This window comes from Astyanax mexicanus, chromosome 16, assembly GCF_023375975.1.
Source record: "Astyanax mexicanus isolate ESR-SI-001 chromosome 16, AstMex3_surface, whole genome shotgun sequence".
Taxonomy (NCBI): domain Eukaryota; kingdom Metazoa; phylum Chordata; class Actinopteri; order Characiformes; family Acestrorhamphidae; genus Astyanax; species Astyanax mexicanus.
The window spans coordinates 20419511-20432370 of NC_064423.1; the positions used below are offsets into that span (position 1 = coordinate 20419511).

General features: G+C 37.4%; 1 protein-coding gene across 5 annotated transcripts in view; it reads right to left on the reverse strand.

Moving 5' to 3' along the window:
• The window catches only part of ttll7 (tubulin tyrosine ligase-like family, member 7), a 113076-nt gene that overhangs the window by 63314 nt on the left and 36902 nt on the right, over positions 1 to 12860 (reverse strand). For all 5 annotated transcript variants that reach the window (XM_022669748.2, XM_022669747.2, XM_022669749.2 and 2 more), the window contains exon 9: positions 7971 to 8129. In XM_022669748.2, coding sequence (XP_022525469.2) covers positions 7971 to 8129 — 159 coding nt within the window. The remainder of the gene's footprint in view (positions 1 to 7970; positions 8130 to 12860) is intronic.

Below are 12860 nucleotides of genomic sequence, written 5' to 3' on the forward strand. Positions count from 1 at the left end.
AGACAAGTACACACACTCCCCCACACCATTCCGCAGGGTGGCGATTAGGCCACAGCTCCCATTAAACAAACCCTAATGAGTGTTCCTCTCGGCTCAAACACCAGCAGCACACGCCACTGTGTCTGTGTGTGTGTATGTCTGTGTGTGAGCGTGTGTGTGGAACTCACAGTCTCTGTATGTGGCGGCTAAAATCGCCACTGATGTGACTATTTCTCTTCTTTTTCTTTCTTTCTTCTGCGGGGGCCAAGCACAACAGCCACGCTCCCTCCCCCTGGCTCACGGGCGAGTGAGAGGGAAGGCCGTCCACTTGTGTGTGTGTTTGTGCGAGTGTGTATGTGTGTGTGTGTGTGTGTGTGTTTTTTAAGCGCTAGCCTAGAGGAAGCACATCCCAGCTAGCTAACTCTTCTGTCATTGAGCAAAAGCCCCCCAGCAACCCACCACTACAGGTCTAATTACTCTACTGGCTGCTGCTGCTGCTGCTGGTCACAGCTTTAAAGTGATGCTTCAGAAATCAAACGCAATAGCACAAGCTAAATTTGAGCTTTATTACAGCTGCTACTGATGTTTTACTTCAGCACTGTAAAAAAAAAAAAAAAAAAAGTCTGGAACCACCCTCGATTTATTCTATTTCCAGTCAAATTGAGAATTAGTCGAGTTAATCAGAGTTTTATTACTTAAGTTCAAATTGAGATACAGAAAAAAAACCTGGTAGGCTACCAAAAAACAAAAATGCACTCTTGCTTCAGGTCTGGGAACATCTTTAGGTGTTTTTGTCCATCCTTCCACTGTGAGAAGAATCTTTAAATAGTAAAGTTTTTGTTAAACTGATAAAGAACCTCTAGAGAATTGAGAACATCTGCAAATCAAAGTGCTGGAGCTGCTACTGCTCTCAGAACACATGAATCCAGACCTTAACATCACTGAATGTGTTTGGGGAAATGAGAAAAGGCAATGCTTACAACTTACACTGACATATCCCATGACTTCTGTCATGTTCCACATAAGCTAAAGAATGCTGCACTGATCTGTGAAATATGCATATGGGGCCTCCTGCACTGAATATACACGTATATGATGTCTGTGATTTAAAGTCACTAGTCTGTTCGTATGGACAATTCTAGCCAGACACCACCAGTCACAATCATGATCACCCATTTGCGCATTTAATTAATGCATTCAATTATGTATTCCCAATACACACAACTCTATATACGCCCTATGAATCTGGCAACCACTATCAGACCTCGCTAAAACTTAAAAAAATCATGACACAATTAGGGCTGCAACTAATGATTACTTTGGTAACCAACTAATCTGGCGACTATTTTTCAGATTATTCGATAAGTCAATGATTAATTTACCATGCCGTCCAGCTCTGCTTGCTGTGGTTATGACTCCTGTTTCTAGCTTTCTCTATCACTTCAAAACTGCTGAGTATTGCTGGATTTTAATACCCTGCAAACGTCCAAAATATTGCCCTTGGAAAATGCATGGAAAGTGTGTTTGTGTTTGGGAATGTTTGGAGACATAGGCCGAGTTGAGTGTAAACTGTGTAAGTGTCCACAGTACTTTGTGTAGTGCTACAAATTAGCGATTAGCTAAAAATGAACATTTGGAATCAACAGATGTTTATAATCGACTTTGTCAAATATATCGATTAATTGTTGCAGCCCTAGACACAATGTAACTGGGTTCTCTGGAATGATGAAACTGAGGTTCAAGAGCTGGGATGTTGATCACCCAACAACATCCTGACCTCTCTAAAGCATTAAGCTTGTCACATCATCCTCACAACAAAGCTCCAGTAGATATTGGTACCACTTTAAAATAAGACTACCTTTATAAAGCGTTTATAAATTAGTTTATTAATGGTTACTAAATAGGTTCTAAATGCCTTAAAAATCATTAATAAACAGTTATAACACATACGGAGAAAGGGCAACAATGACCTGTTGTTTGCCAAATAGTGAACCCACAGCCATCTATATTGTTGTCCTTTCTACGTATGTGTTATAACTGATTACTAATGATTTTTAAGGCATTTACAACCTAATTAGTAACCATTAATAAACTAATTGTAAGCCTTTTATAAACCCTTTAGAAAGGTATCTAAAATATCTATCCTTTTCTGGATAGTAGAGACAGTTCCTATCCAACAATATCAAGATAATGTCTTTTTGAATCCCCTTTATTTTGTAATAAACAATAAATGAGCAGGTGTTCCAATACTTTTGTCCACGCAGTGCACTCACTGTATGTACGGTGCTGGCACTTCAACATGTGTATGTGTGGGTGCGTGTAGAATCTACAAACAAGAAGTGCGGCGGGCTTTAATGAGGCCGAACGCGGCGAGCGGTCTGTCGCGCCTACGCGGCGAGCCTAGCGAGAGCCAGCACGCGAAATCCATAACCATAATAAACACCCTCCCAGCCGGAGTCTGCCCTTACGGACGTTTGATCAGCGAGGCCGGCCTGAACCTATATTTCACAACACCACCCAACCCGCCTACCCCCCCCCCTCCTCTATCATCTCTCTCTCTCTCTTTTTCTCTATCTCTCTCTCTCACTCTTCCCCTTGGTCTATCTATCTCTCTCTCACATCTCTCTTTCTCTGTGTATCTCTGTGTGTGCCGCCCCGAATATCTCCCTGTCCTCTTGCCTTTGCATTATTCGTCATGCCAGCTTAACAGCTCCAGTGTGACCAGCTTCTGGAAAGACTTGAAAAAAAAGAAAAAGTGGGGAGGGGAAAAAAAAGAAGAGAGTGAGAGAGTAAGAGAGAGAGAGAGAGAAGCCCGGGGGGCAATGATATCGGTGTTGCACCACAGCATTTGACTAATGGGTGTTTGCGTCCCTCCGGAATCCTCCTGACCTCTGGAGGGGGCTATCCTTCCTAGCAACAGTAACCTCCATCAAATCGCCCGGCGCGCAATTAGCAATGCTAACTGCGAGCGCTCACAAAAGCACCGAACAAACGACAGCTAACCGCATCTTAGCGCAGATCGTGGGTGATGTGCGGGAGCAGAGGTTTCTCGAGTTACGTTTCGGAGCACAAACGCCCCCTCCTAAACCCACCCTCCACCCCCTTCTCCACCCCAGCTTGTGTAAATGGCCCAAATGTTTTGAATGTCAAAGGGAGGTAAAAAGCGGTGTTGAAAACCCAAGGAAATAAAGATAAGGATCGCAACAAAAGCCGCCTTTCTTTCTCCGGCGCGCCACAATGCTGTCTGCCTGACGAGCTCAAGCCTTGTGCTGGAGCTGTTCCGCCTCCTACCGTGTTCTCCTCGCGCATCTGACGAAGAAAGAGCGAAAGAAACAGGCGCTCGGAAGGATTTTAGCAGGTGTGCACTTGGAAGCGCCGCTGTAAATATTATAGCGTGATTTAAATAGCACTCTCTAGGCCTGCTTAAGATGTGCTTTTTTTCCTTTTTGGCCTCAGTTCATGGTGTTCGTGGTGTTTTTCTTTACTTAATTGAGAGGCAGAGGAAGCTATACCGCTATGCGGGGGTGTTTTCTTTCCCTCTTTATTTTCCCTTCTTTCTTGCGTATGTGTGTGTGTATGTGTGTATGTATGTAATTGTGTCCCATGTCAATGAACGCTGTTTACTACAGAGAAATAAAGCTTCTTAAGTCTGTATATCCTGCCAAAAAAAAAAAGAAGAAAAAATAATTTTCCAACTTTGCAACTTAATTACCGTAATGTAAGGTGTAATAAAGCTTGGCTACGCAAAAGAGAGAAAAAGAGAGAGAGAGAGAGAGAGAGAAAGAAAGAGAGATGAGAAAAGAGGGGTGTAAATGGAGTATTCTCCATTTCCACAATATATCATCTACCTTTCACATGCCGTGTACATATGTGCATGAAATTGATTTGGGACAAAGTTTCAGTCCCTTGTTAGGTTTGGAGGCGCTGCAGGTGGGAGGGGTTGGAGAGGGTTCTGGAGGGTTGGGGACAGAGCGAGAGGTGGGGGGTGGCGGTTGCCCCCGCTGTCTGAAGCCAGGCAGGGAAAGGCAGGCCTTGCTAACACCATTAGAGGCTGAGGGCTGGGGCTGGCATCAGAGAGGCGGCCTAATCTGTGCTGACACAAATATGGCAACCCAAGACTCTGCTGGGTGATGTAAGCCATTTGTGCTTCTGAGTTTTCGAGCAAAAAAAAAAAAGATTTTTTGAAAGGCTGAAAATTTGCTTACAAAATAATATAGCAGTAGAAATGGACAGTGGAAGGAAAATTATAAAATAAATGATAAAAAAAAAAAAAACTGGATTCTTTTGAAACATTGGTCCGGCAGCTATTACTGAACTGCTGAAATTATTCTTATATATATATTTTTTATTATTATATATATATTTTTTACAAAATATATACCGGTAATGTACTGACGTTAATAGTAAATTTTACACCAGTCCAAATTGTAAGTAGTAAAAATAATACATTACAAATAATAATAAATAATAAACTTACTCTAATAATACTCAATGAATGGTTATTTTAATTCATTCTAAAATTCTAAAATGAATGCAATAATTAATATAATATATATTAAAATAAAATAAAATATGATAATTGCTGTCGTTGCTCTTCTTTGGTGCTGTTATTGCTGTTCATTCTGTTTATTATATTACACTTTTCAATTATAATAAATTGTAAAATGCAACATAATGCCTCAGAATATTAATTCATGTCATATTTATTTATGTATTTATTTAAATGTTTTGTTTAATATTGACTGCTCAAAACATATCGTAATTATGTATTTATTTGTTTTCTTTTTTTACCATTTTCATGACTGTTTAGAATACATATTTTAACATAATAAAAATAATTTAATGAAATTATATGAATTTAAAATGTAATAGTTTTAAATTTTTCATTCATTTGATTAAGTAGTTAAAAAACTACACATATTAGTACATGTCTATACAGATACAATATGACACCAAAATCCACAGAAAAAAATATTTAGTTTTATAAATTTAAATATGTGTAAATAGTAAAGTGAAAAGTGTCAGTTCTGCACCTAAACCTGGATCTGTCTTAATGCTGGAAGTTACAGTGAGTTTGTGTCGCCTCGGCGGAGACTGCGAGTTTGGAACCGTCTCTTGACTAATCACTCAAAATCGGAAATAAATGTTCGCTGCCGTAAATGTAGCGTGAAAGAGAAACAGCTTTTTTTCCCCCTCTGTGCGGAACTTGCGGGGATGTTAATTGATGGGAGTTTGTGGTGGGCTGCTAGTAGCACCGAGGGATCATTACCGCTGAAGTGTAACGCCTGCATCTACCACTGTTTGCATTCTTCCCCCGGTTCACAGAGGCACCGACAAAACCTGCGCCGAGACAGCCGGGGAGCAGCCGAGAAAACAGCACTGTCATTCAGAGGCTGCAACATTCAGAATCAGGTACAGCCGTGACAACTATCACTCCGTCAGACAAAGAAAGAAGAGAGAGAGAAAGAGAGAGAAAAAAAATCCCTGTCCATTTAAACTTTCAAGCTTCTGGAAAGAAAAAAAAATAAAGATTTACTCGGTGGGTTTACGCAATGGCAAAAACAAATAATTATCCCAAAGGCATTTCACATCCCAGAGTCAATTGGTGGGGAGAGGGAAGGAGTGAGGGAGGGGTTGAGTGAAAGTTGGAGTAAAAAGGAGAGAGAGAGAGAGGGAGAGAGAGAGAGACAGAAAAAAAGCTCAGTACTTTGGGTTAAAGGATTTAGGTCATGCTTTAACTGGCTGACATCAGTGTGGGAGAGATGGAAAACCTGACATGGAACTTTCTGGAACAAGCACTCCATAATTTTACCCCCCCCCCCCTCCATCCTTCCCTCCCCTCCCCTCCACCTCCCTGCACACTCACCCCCCCATCCCCCCCCACCCCAACACCTAAAAAAAAAAAAAAAAAAGAAAAAGAAAGAGTTCCAGCGATCGTGGGCCTCAGCCATTGCTGAACCTGCAGTCCTGACCTACATTTGCCTGTGAGTCTGAGAAAGAGAGAGAAAAAGAGTGAGAGAGAAAGAGAGAGAAAGAAAGAGAGACCTTGCTGTGGATTGAACGTAGCGTAAGCAAAATCAGACTCAGGTTACGTGATCTGATCAGCCCAAACTGAGAACCCAGAGTGATGTTTACCAGTATATCACTGCTGTCACACACAGCATTTCAGACTGTCATTCTGAAAAAAAAAAGCTTATGCTTAAAGGTAGTCAGAATGATATGTTATGAGATGTTATAAGATGTTATCAATTCCATGACCATCTACATCACAATATGCTTTTTCTGCGTTCTCCTGCGTTCTTCGTAAACACTACAGGGACCATAAAAAATTCAGACCAATTACAGCTCACCTGTAAACAACAGCAGCCAATGTGTGGTAACGGAGCAAACTGCATAGTAACAAGTAGCTGATTGGATAACAGTCCACCATGGCATTAACTTTATTATTTTATTGCTATTAGTAGACCAGTTATTCGTTTTTTCCTTACCAAAATATTTCAAAATATTTTTAAAGGCATAAAAGTACCCACTTATGGGTGGATGTGTTTTACCAATCCAACTTCACAAACATGTAAAAATTAATATTGTGTAGGGGTGTGCCATAACACATTGTAAAAAACATTATTGTTATATATATTAAATAATAATAAAAATGTGAAAAAGTATTTTTTTATTTAAGTTTATTTGAAACATGTTGAAATATTTAATATTCTGCACTTCATCTTTATTGGTATATATATATATATATTTTTTTATTTAAATTACATAATTGTTACGATACATTATTTATTTTAATACATTATTATAATTTATATATTTTAATAATTTATATTATAATATTTTTTGTTGCAATCTTATATTCTTGAAAGTAATTTTTTATATGTGTACCCTGGAATATTGTAATAATATATAATAATATTATAATAATTACAATATTGTAATAATATTGTAATACCTATCATCCATATACCTTTCACATATATTTTTATATATAGCAATTATAGAAATAAAGATTTAGAAAAAAATCATTTTCTTTAACTATTGCCTTTGTTTAATTCTAATATATGGTTACTTTAAAAATGTGTTACAATATAGAACATTTTTAATACAAATTTATAGAGTTAAATATTGTATATTGTGAAAATCTATTTTATTATTATGAAGTAATATTTTTACCCTTTCACCTAGCACTTTTTAAATTTTAAATTATTATTTTAAATGCAGGAAAAAAATACATTAGGTTATTTAAGTAATGCAATGACAAAAAAAATAAAAAAGTGGCCTAATTAAATAAAAAAATTAAAAAAAACATGCTCAGTATTCTGAATTCAGGCAAATTATTATTTTTTTTTTAGGTTTGTCTTTTCATTATTTTTTTTACTTCTATAAATCCCTACTAAAAAGCAAGCCAAACACAGCAATGTAAGGCTCCTGTGGTGCTTAAAAACAAAATTTGCATCACATATATGATGCATCTGTAGATATGTAGATGATGATAATCAATACGAATCAATTTAAGTCTTGTAAATATTACACTGTTGTCTAAGCTTTTCCCTCAGTATTTTTTAAGTCTCTACAGCTCACAGAAGCACACGCTAGGGCTGAGGGGTTGCAGATTAAGCCGCTGCTATCAAAGACATCAAACACGCAAGAGCAGTGGCTGGCAAAGTCTAACACGAATGCTGTTTGTTTGTAAGAGTTAAAGCCAAGCCAGATGTCAGTCTACGCTCCATTCTCGCAATTCAATTTGATGCTGCCTGTGAAATGACTGTTATTGTTATTTTTCCAATCTCAACACAAACAATACTCCAGACAAAAAAAAAACGCCACTCACGGTTTCTATTTCCAGAATACTAACTTACATTCACAAATAAGAAAATAAACTAAATCTGTCATTTTCCCTCATCTTAAGGTAACAGGGTAACTCTCTCGAGATCTAAAATCAACAAAGCAGGGTGGGGATTAGGAGTGCAGTGTGGACGCCGCTTTACCTCCAGCAGCCAGGGCTTGAGCTTGCGGTCCAGGATGATGTCAAAGCCCAGGACCTCGAAACAGACACTGTCGCTCCCTGGTGGTTGCCCCGGACGACACATGCGGTAAGCGTGCAGGACGTGAGGCTCGGCCACGATCAGCGTCTTCACCACCAGCTCCTGCACAAACAGCCCAAACACATATACAATCAACTACAAACATACACAGCTCTGAAAAAAATTAGAGACCACTTACAAATGATGAGTTTCTTTGATTTTACCAATTTAAAAACCTCTGGAATATAATCAAGAGGAAGATGGATGATCACAAGCCTTTAAACCAAGTTGAACTGCTTGAATTTTTTACACCAGGAGTGGCATGAAGTTCTCCAAAAGCAGTGTGTAAGGCTGGTGGAGGAGAACATGCCAAGATGCATGAAAACTGTGATTAAAACCAGGTTTATTCCACCAAACACTAATTTCTGAACTCTTAAACCTTCATAAATATGAAATTGTTTTCTTTGCATTATTTGAGGTCTAAGAGCTCTGCATCTTTTTTGTTATTTCAGCCATTTCTCATTTTCTGCAAATAAATGCTCTAAATGACAATATTTTTTGGGGAATTTGGGAGAAATGCTGTCCGTAACAACAATGTTCATTTTATTTAGACATATACCTATAAATTGCAAAATCAGAGAAACTGATTCAGAAACTGATTATTGTTTTTGACTTTTTTGCCAAACTTACATTTTTCAGATAATCAAACAAACTTTAATATCTGACAAATGTAACCTGAGTAAATATAAAAAACACTTTTTAAATGATGATTTTATTTATTAAAGGAAAGAAGCGATTCAAACCAATCTAGCCCTTTGTAAAAAAAAAAAAAAGAAATGTTTGCCCCCCATAAATTAACTGTGACTAATCACACTTTTTGGAAAGCTGAGTTCAATTTCACTACTAACTACAACCAGGCCTGATTCCTGCCAGAACTGTAGAATCAAGAAATCACTGAAATAGAACCTGTTTGACAACATGAAGCAGATAAAAGATCTTAAACAGCAACATATTATGAAGCAATGTAAAGAAATTCAAAAGCAGATGAGAAAACACAATCATTGATTATCTGTCAGCCTGAAAAAGATTTAAAAGTCATTTTTAAGGCCTTGGGACTCCAGTGGACCACAGGGAGAGCTATTATTTACAAAAATTGAGAAAACATCGAACACTGGTGAACCTTTCCAGGAGTGGCCAGCCGACCAAAATTATTCCAAAAGGGCATGGACAACTCATCCAGGAGGTCACAAAAGAACCCAGAACAACATTTAAGGAACTGCAGGTCTCACTCCCCTCATTTAAGGACATTGAAAATTATTTGATAATAAGAAAGAGACTGGTTGAAAATGATATCCATGGAACAGTTCCAAGGCACAAATCACTGCTGAACAAAAAGAACAAAAAGGCCTGTGTCACATTTGTTTTGTAAAGAAGAGTGGACAAAAATTCTACCACAGAGGTGTGAAAGACTCATTGTCAGTTATCGGTAAAGCTTGATTGCAGTTGTTGCCCCCAAGTGTGGCACAACCAAGTTATTGGGTTTAGGGGGCAAACACTTTTTCACACAGGGCTAGATTGGTTTGGATAGTTTTTTCCTTTAATAAATTAAATAATAGTTTACAAAATAGGCGTTTTATATTTATATTTAGTTTCGCTTGTGTCTGATGTTAAAGTTTTTTGATAATCAGAGAAAAAGCAGTCTGAAGACTGAAAAAAGAAGCAAAAACAAAAGAAATCTGTAGGGTGGCAAATACTTTTTCACACCACTGTTTATATATATGTAACTTTCAGACCTTAAGTAACTGAATTTGGGTGTGGGATTAAAAGTTGTGACTCAGTGACTAAAATCAGAATAATTTTATAAAGAACATCAAAAAAGACTAACTTATTATACATAAAGTCTGCAGTAACATATTCTAACATTATAGTTTCCACCTCCGCATACTACCCTCTGAAAGCTCTGTTCCAGGCTGTTTAAAATGATTTCAAATGAGTCAGCTAGGCATTTGCCTGTAAGTAAATAAAAATATTATTAACATTTTTAAACACATACATAAAACTTAGAAAGGCCAGAGTATATATCATATCTCTTAAATCTCAGGTATCATTCAGAGTTCCATTTTACTGGCTGTTTACAAGTGATACTAACAGTATTTCCCTGTTTTTGACACTGTACACACTTAGCTAGTTTGTTTCCAGTTAGCTAGCCAAGACTTTAGCTTGCAATTAGCATGTATATTACAGATTATGCACCTTACTACACTAACTAGCATGTTAGTTAGCATGTTAGCAAGTTCTTTGTAACTACATTCGTCTATGGTTATCATTTTAGCTCTCAGTTTAGCACTTTAGCTTGTGGTTAGCATGTAAGTAGAAGGTTATCACATTAGCCTTTTTAGCACGTTGATTCTTACTTACATGTTAGTTTCCTGTTCCTACATTAGTCTATGGTTATCATGTTAGCTATCGGTTTAGCACTTTAGCTTGTGGTTAGCATGTAAATTTAAAGTTATTGCATTAGCCTTCATTTAGCATGTTAAACCTTAATTACTACAATAACTAGCTGTTAACATGTTAGTTTCCTGTCACCACCATTAAGTTGTGGTAATCGTGTTAGTTCTCAGTTACCTCTTTAGCTAGTGGTAGCATGTAGCTCCAAGTTTCAACTGTGTCAATAATAGAATTTCTCATTAACTAAGTTAGCAGCTAGCTAAAGTAATAATTAGCTTAAAGTTAGCATGTTACTTCCCTGAAATAGCAATTGGTATTATTTACTGAACTAGTTTCATCTGTTTGTCTATTCAGACTATTTTGAGACTGTATTCTCTTTATTCCTCTTAAGCTATTTAAAATAACAATGAAATAGTGCTAGGTGAAAGAGTATAAATATTACCTCATAATATTAAAATACATTTTCACAATATACAATATTTAACTCTATACATTTTTATTCAAATTGTGCTGCAAATCATTAAATTAAACAAGACTAATTTCAACCCTTGTGGTAGTAGTTAGCATGTTAGCAAGTTCCCTGTTAGTACATTAGTCTATGGTTATCACGTTAGCTCTCGATTTAGCACTTTAGCTTGTGGTTAGCATGTCATTTCAAAGTTATCACATTAGCCTTCATTTAGCATGTTAGATCTTAATTACTACAATAACTAGCTGTTAACATGTTAGTTCCCTGTTACCACATTAGTTTGTGGTAATCGTGTTAGTTCCCATTAGTTACCTCTTTAGCTAGTGGTAAGCATGTAGCTCCAAGTTCCAACTGTGTCAATTATCCAATTCCCCATTAACTAAGTTAGCAGCTAGCTAAAGTCATTATTAGCTTGAAGTTAGCATGTTACTTCCCTGATTGGTATTATTTACTGAACTAGTTTAATCTGTTTGTCTATTCATTTGAGACTGTATTCTCTTTATTCCTCTTAAACTATTTAAAATAACAATTAAAAATAGTGCTAGGTGAAAGAGTATAAATATTACCTCATAATATTAAAATACATTTTCACAAAATACAATATTTAACTCTATACATTTGTATTCAAATTGTGCTGCAAATCATCAAATTAAACAAGACTAATTCCACCCCTTAAGGTAGTAGTTAGCATGTTAGCAAGTTCCCTGTTAGTACATTAGTCCATGGTTATAACGTTAGCTCTCGATTTAGCACTTTAGCTTGTAGTTAGCATGTAAGTTTAAAGTTATCACATTAGCCTTCTTTTAGCATGTTAAATCTTATTTACTATGTTGTCAACTAGCAGTTTGGTTAGCATGTAGCTCCAAGTTCCAACTGTTTCAATAATCCAATTTCCCATTAACTAAGTTAGCAGCTAGCTACAGTCATAATTAGCTTACAGTTAGCATGATACTTCTCTGGAATTACATTAGCTACTGTTTACTGCACTAGTTTAATCTGTTTGTCTATTAATTTGAGACTGTATTCTCTTTATTCCTCTCAAACATGATTTGATTTGTTATTATATTATTATTATGCAGCGCAGTTTAATTCTATCCTCCTGCTGTTGCAAAGAAATTAAGAAAAAAATAAGAACAAATGTGGATGGATGAGACAAAGTCCCACTGTGCTGTTTTATTGTCTCTAATATTGCACTTTTACAGTGCTGAAGGCTCTAATAAAGTGAAAATGAATATTAACAATAACATGACCTTCTGCTAAAGTAATTCCTACAGAATTCCTATAGGAATGGTATATTATATTGCAACATTTACTGAAGTTTAATGCTGAAAAAATTAAAAAGAAATACTACATATTATTAGAGAAGTATCTTAAAGTTAGTACAGTTCTTTACTTATAATGTAATGGTATTAACACAAGGCATTTCTTATTATCACAGTATGTATCAGACATCAAATCAAACTATACATTTAGTGAATCATTACACTCCTGCTAAATTGAACACAATTGAAGTGCACACTATTGAAATGTGACGGCCGCCACGGCCTCTCTCCGTTCCCTCGGGAGTAGTAAAGCCTAGTTGTTCAGTGTAGGGATCACTTTCGGCGCTGGGCCTGGGGGGGATCTGCTCGTCTGCGGTGCGGCTGCTTGCACACCAACTGAGTAATAGAGCGGCATTAGCGTCTGCGCTGCCTAATGGGACGTGGTCAGCTTAATGTGTCGGGCTGAAGAGCTGGTGCGGTAAGGCAGGGACGGCGCGCTCTGCTCTGGGCTCTGGGCTCTCTTATCAGTGCCCAGGCAGGCTGGGGCTCTACTGGAGGGAGCAGGCAGGAGGTTTGGAGAGGGGAATGGAGGCCAGAGAGCAGGGCGTCCTGCGGGGGATCCTGGGGGCTTAAGGAGGCCCCAATCCAACACTGGCAGGTACTGAGAAGCAG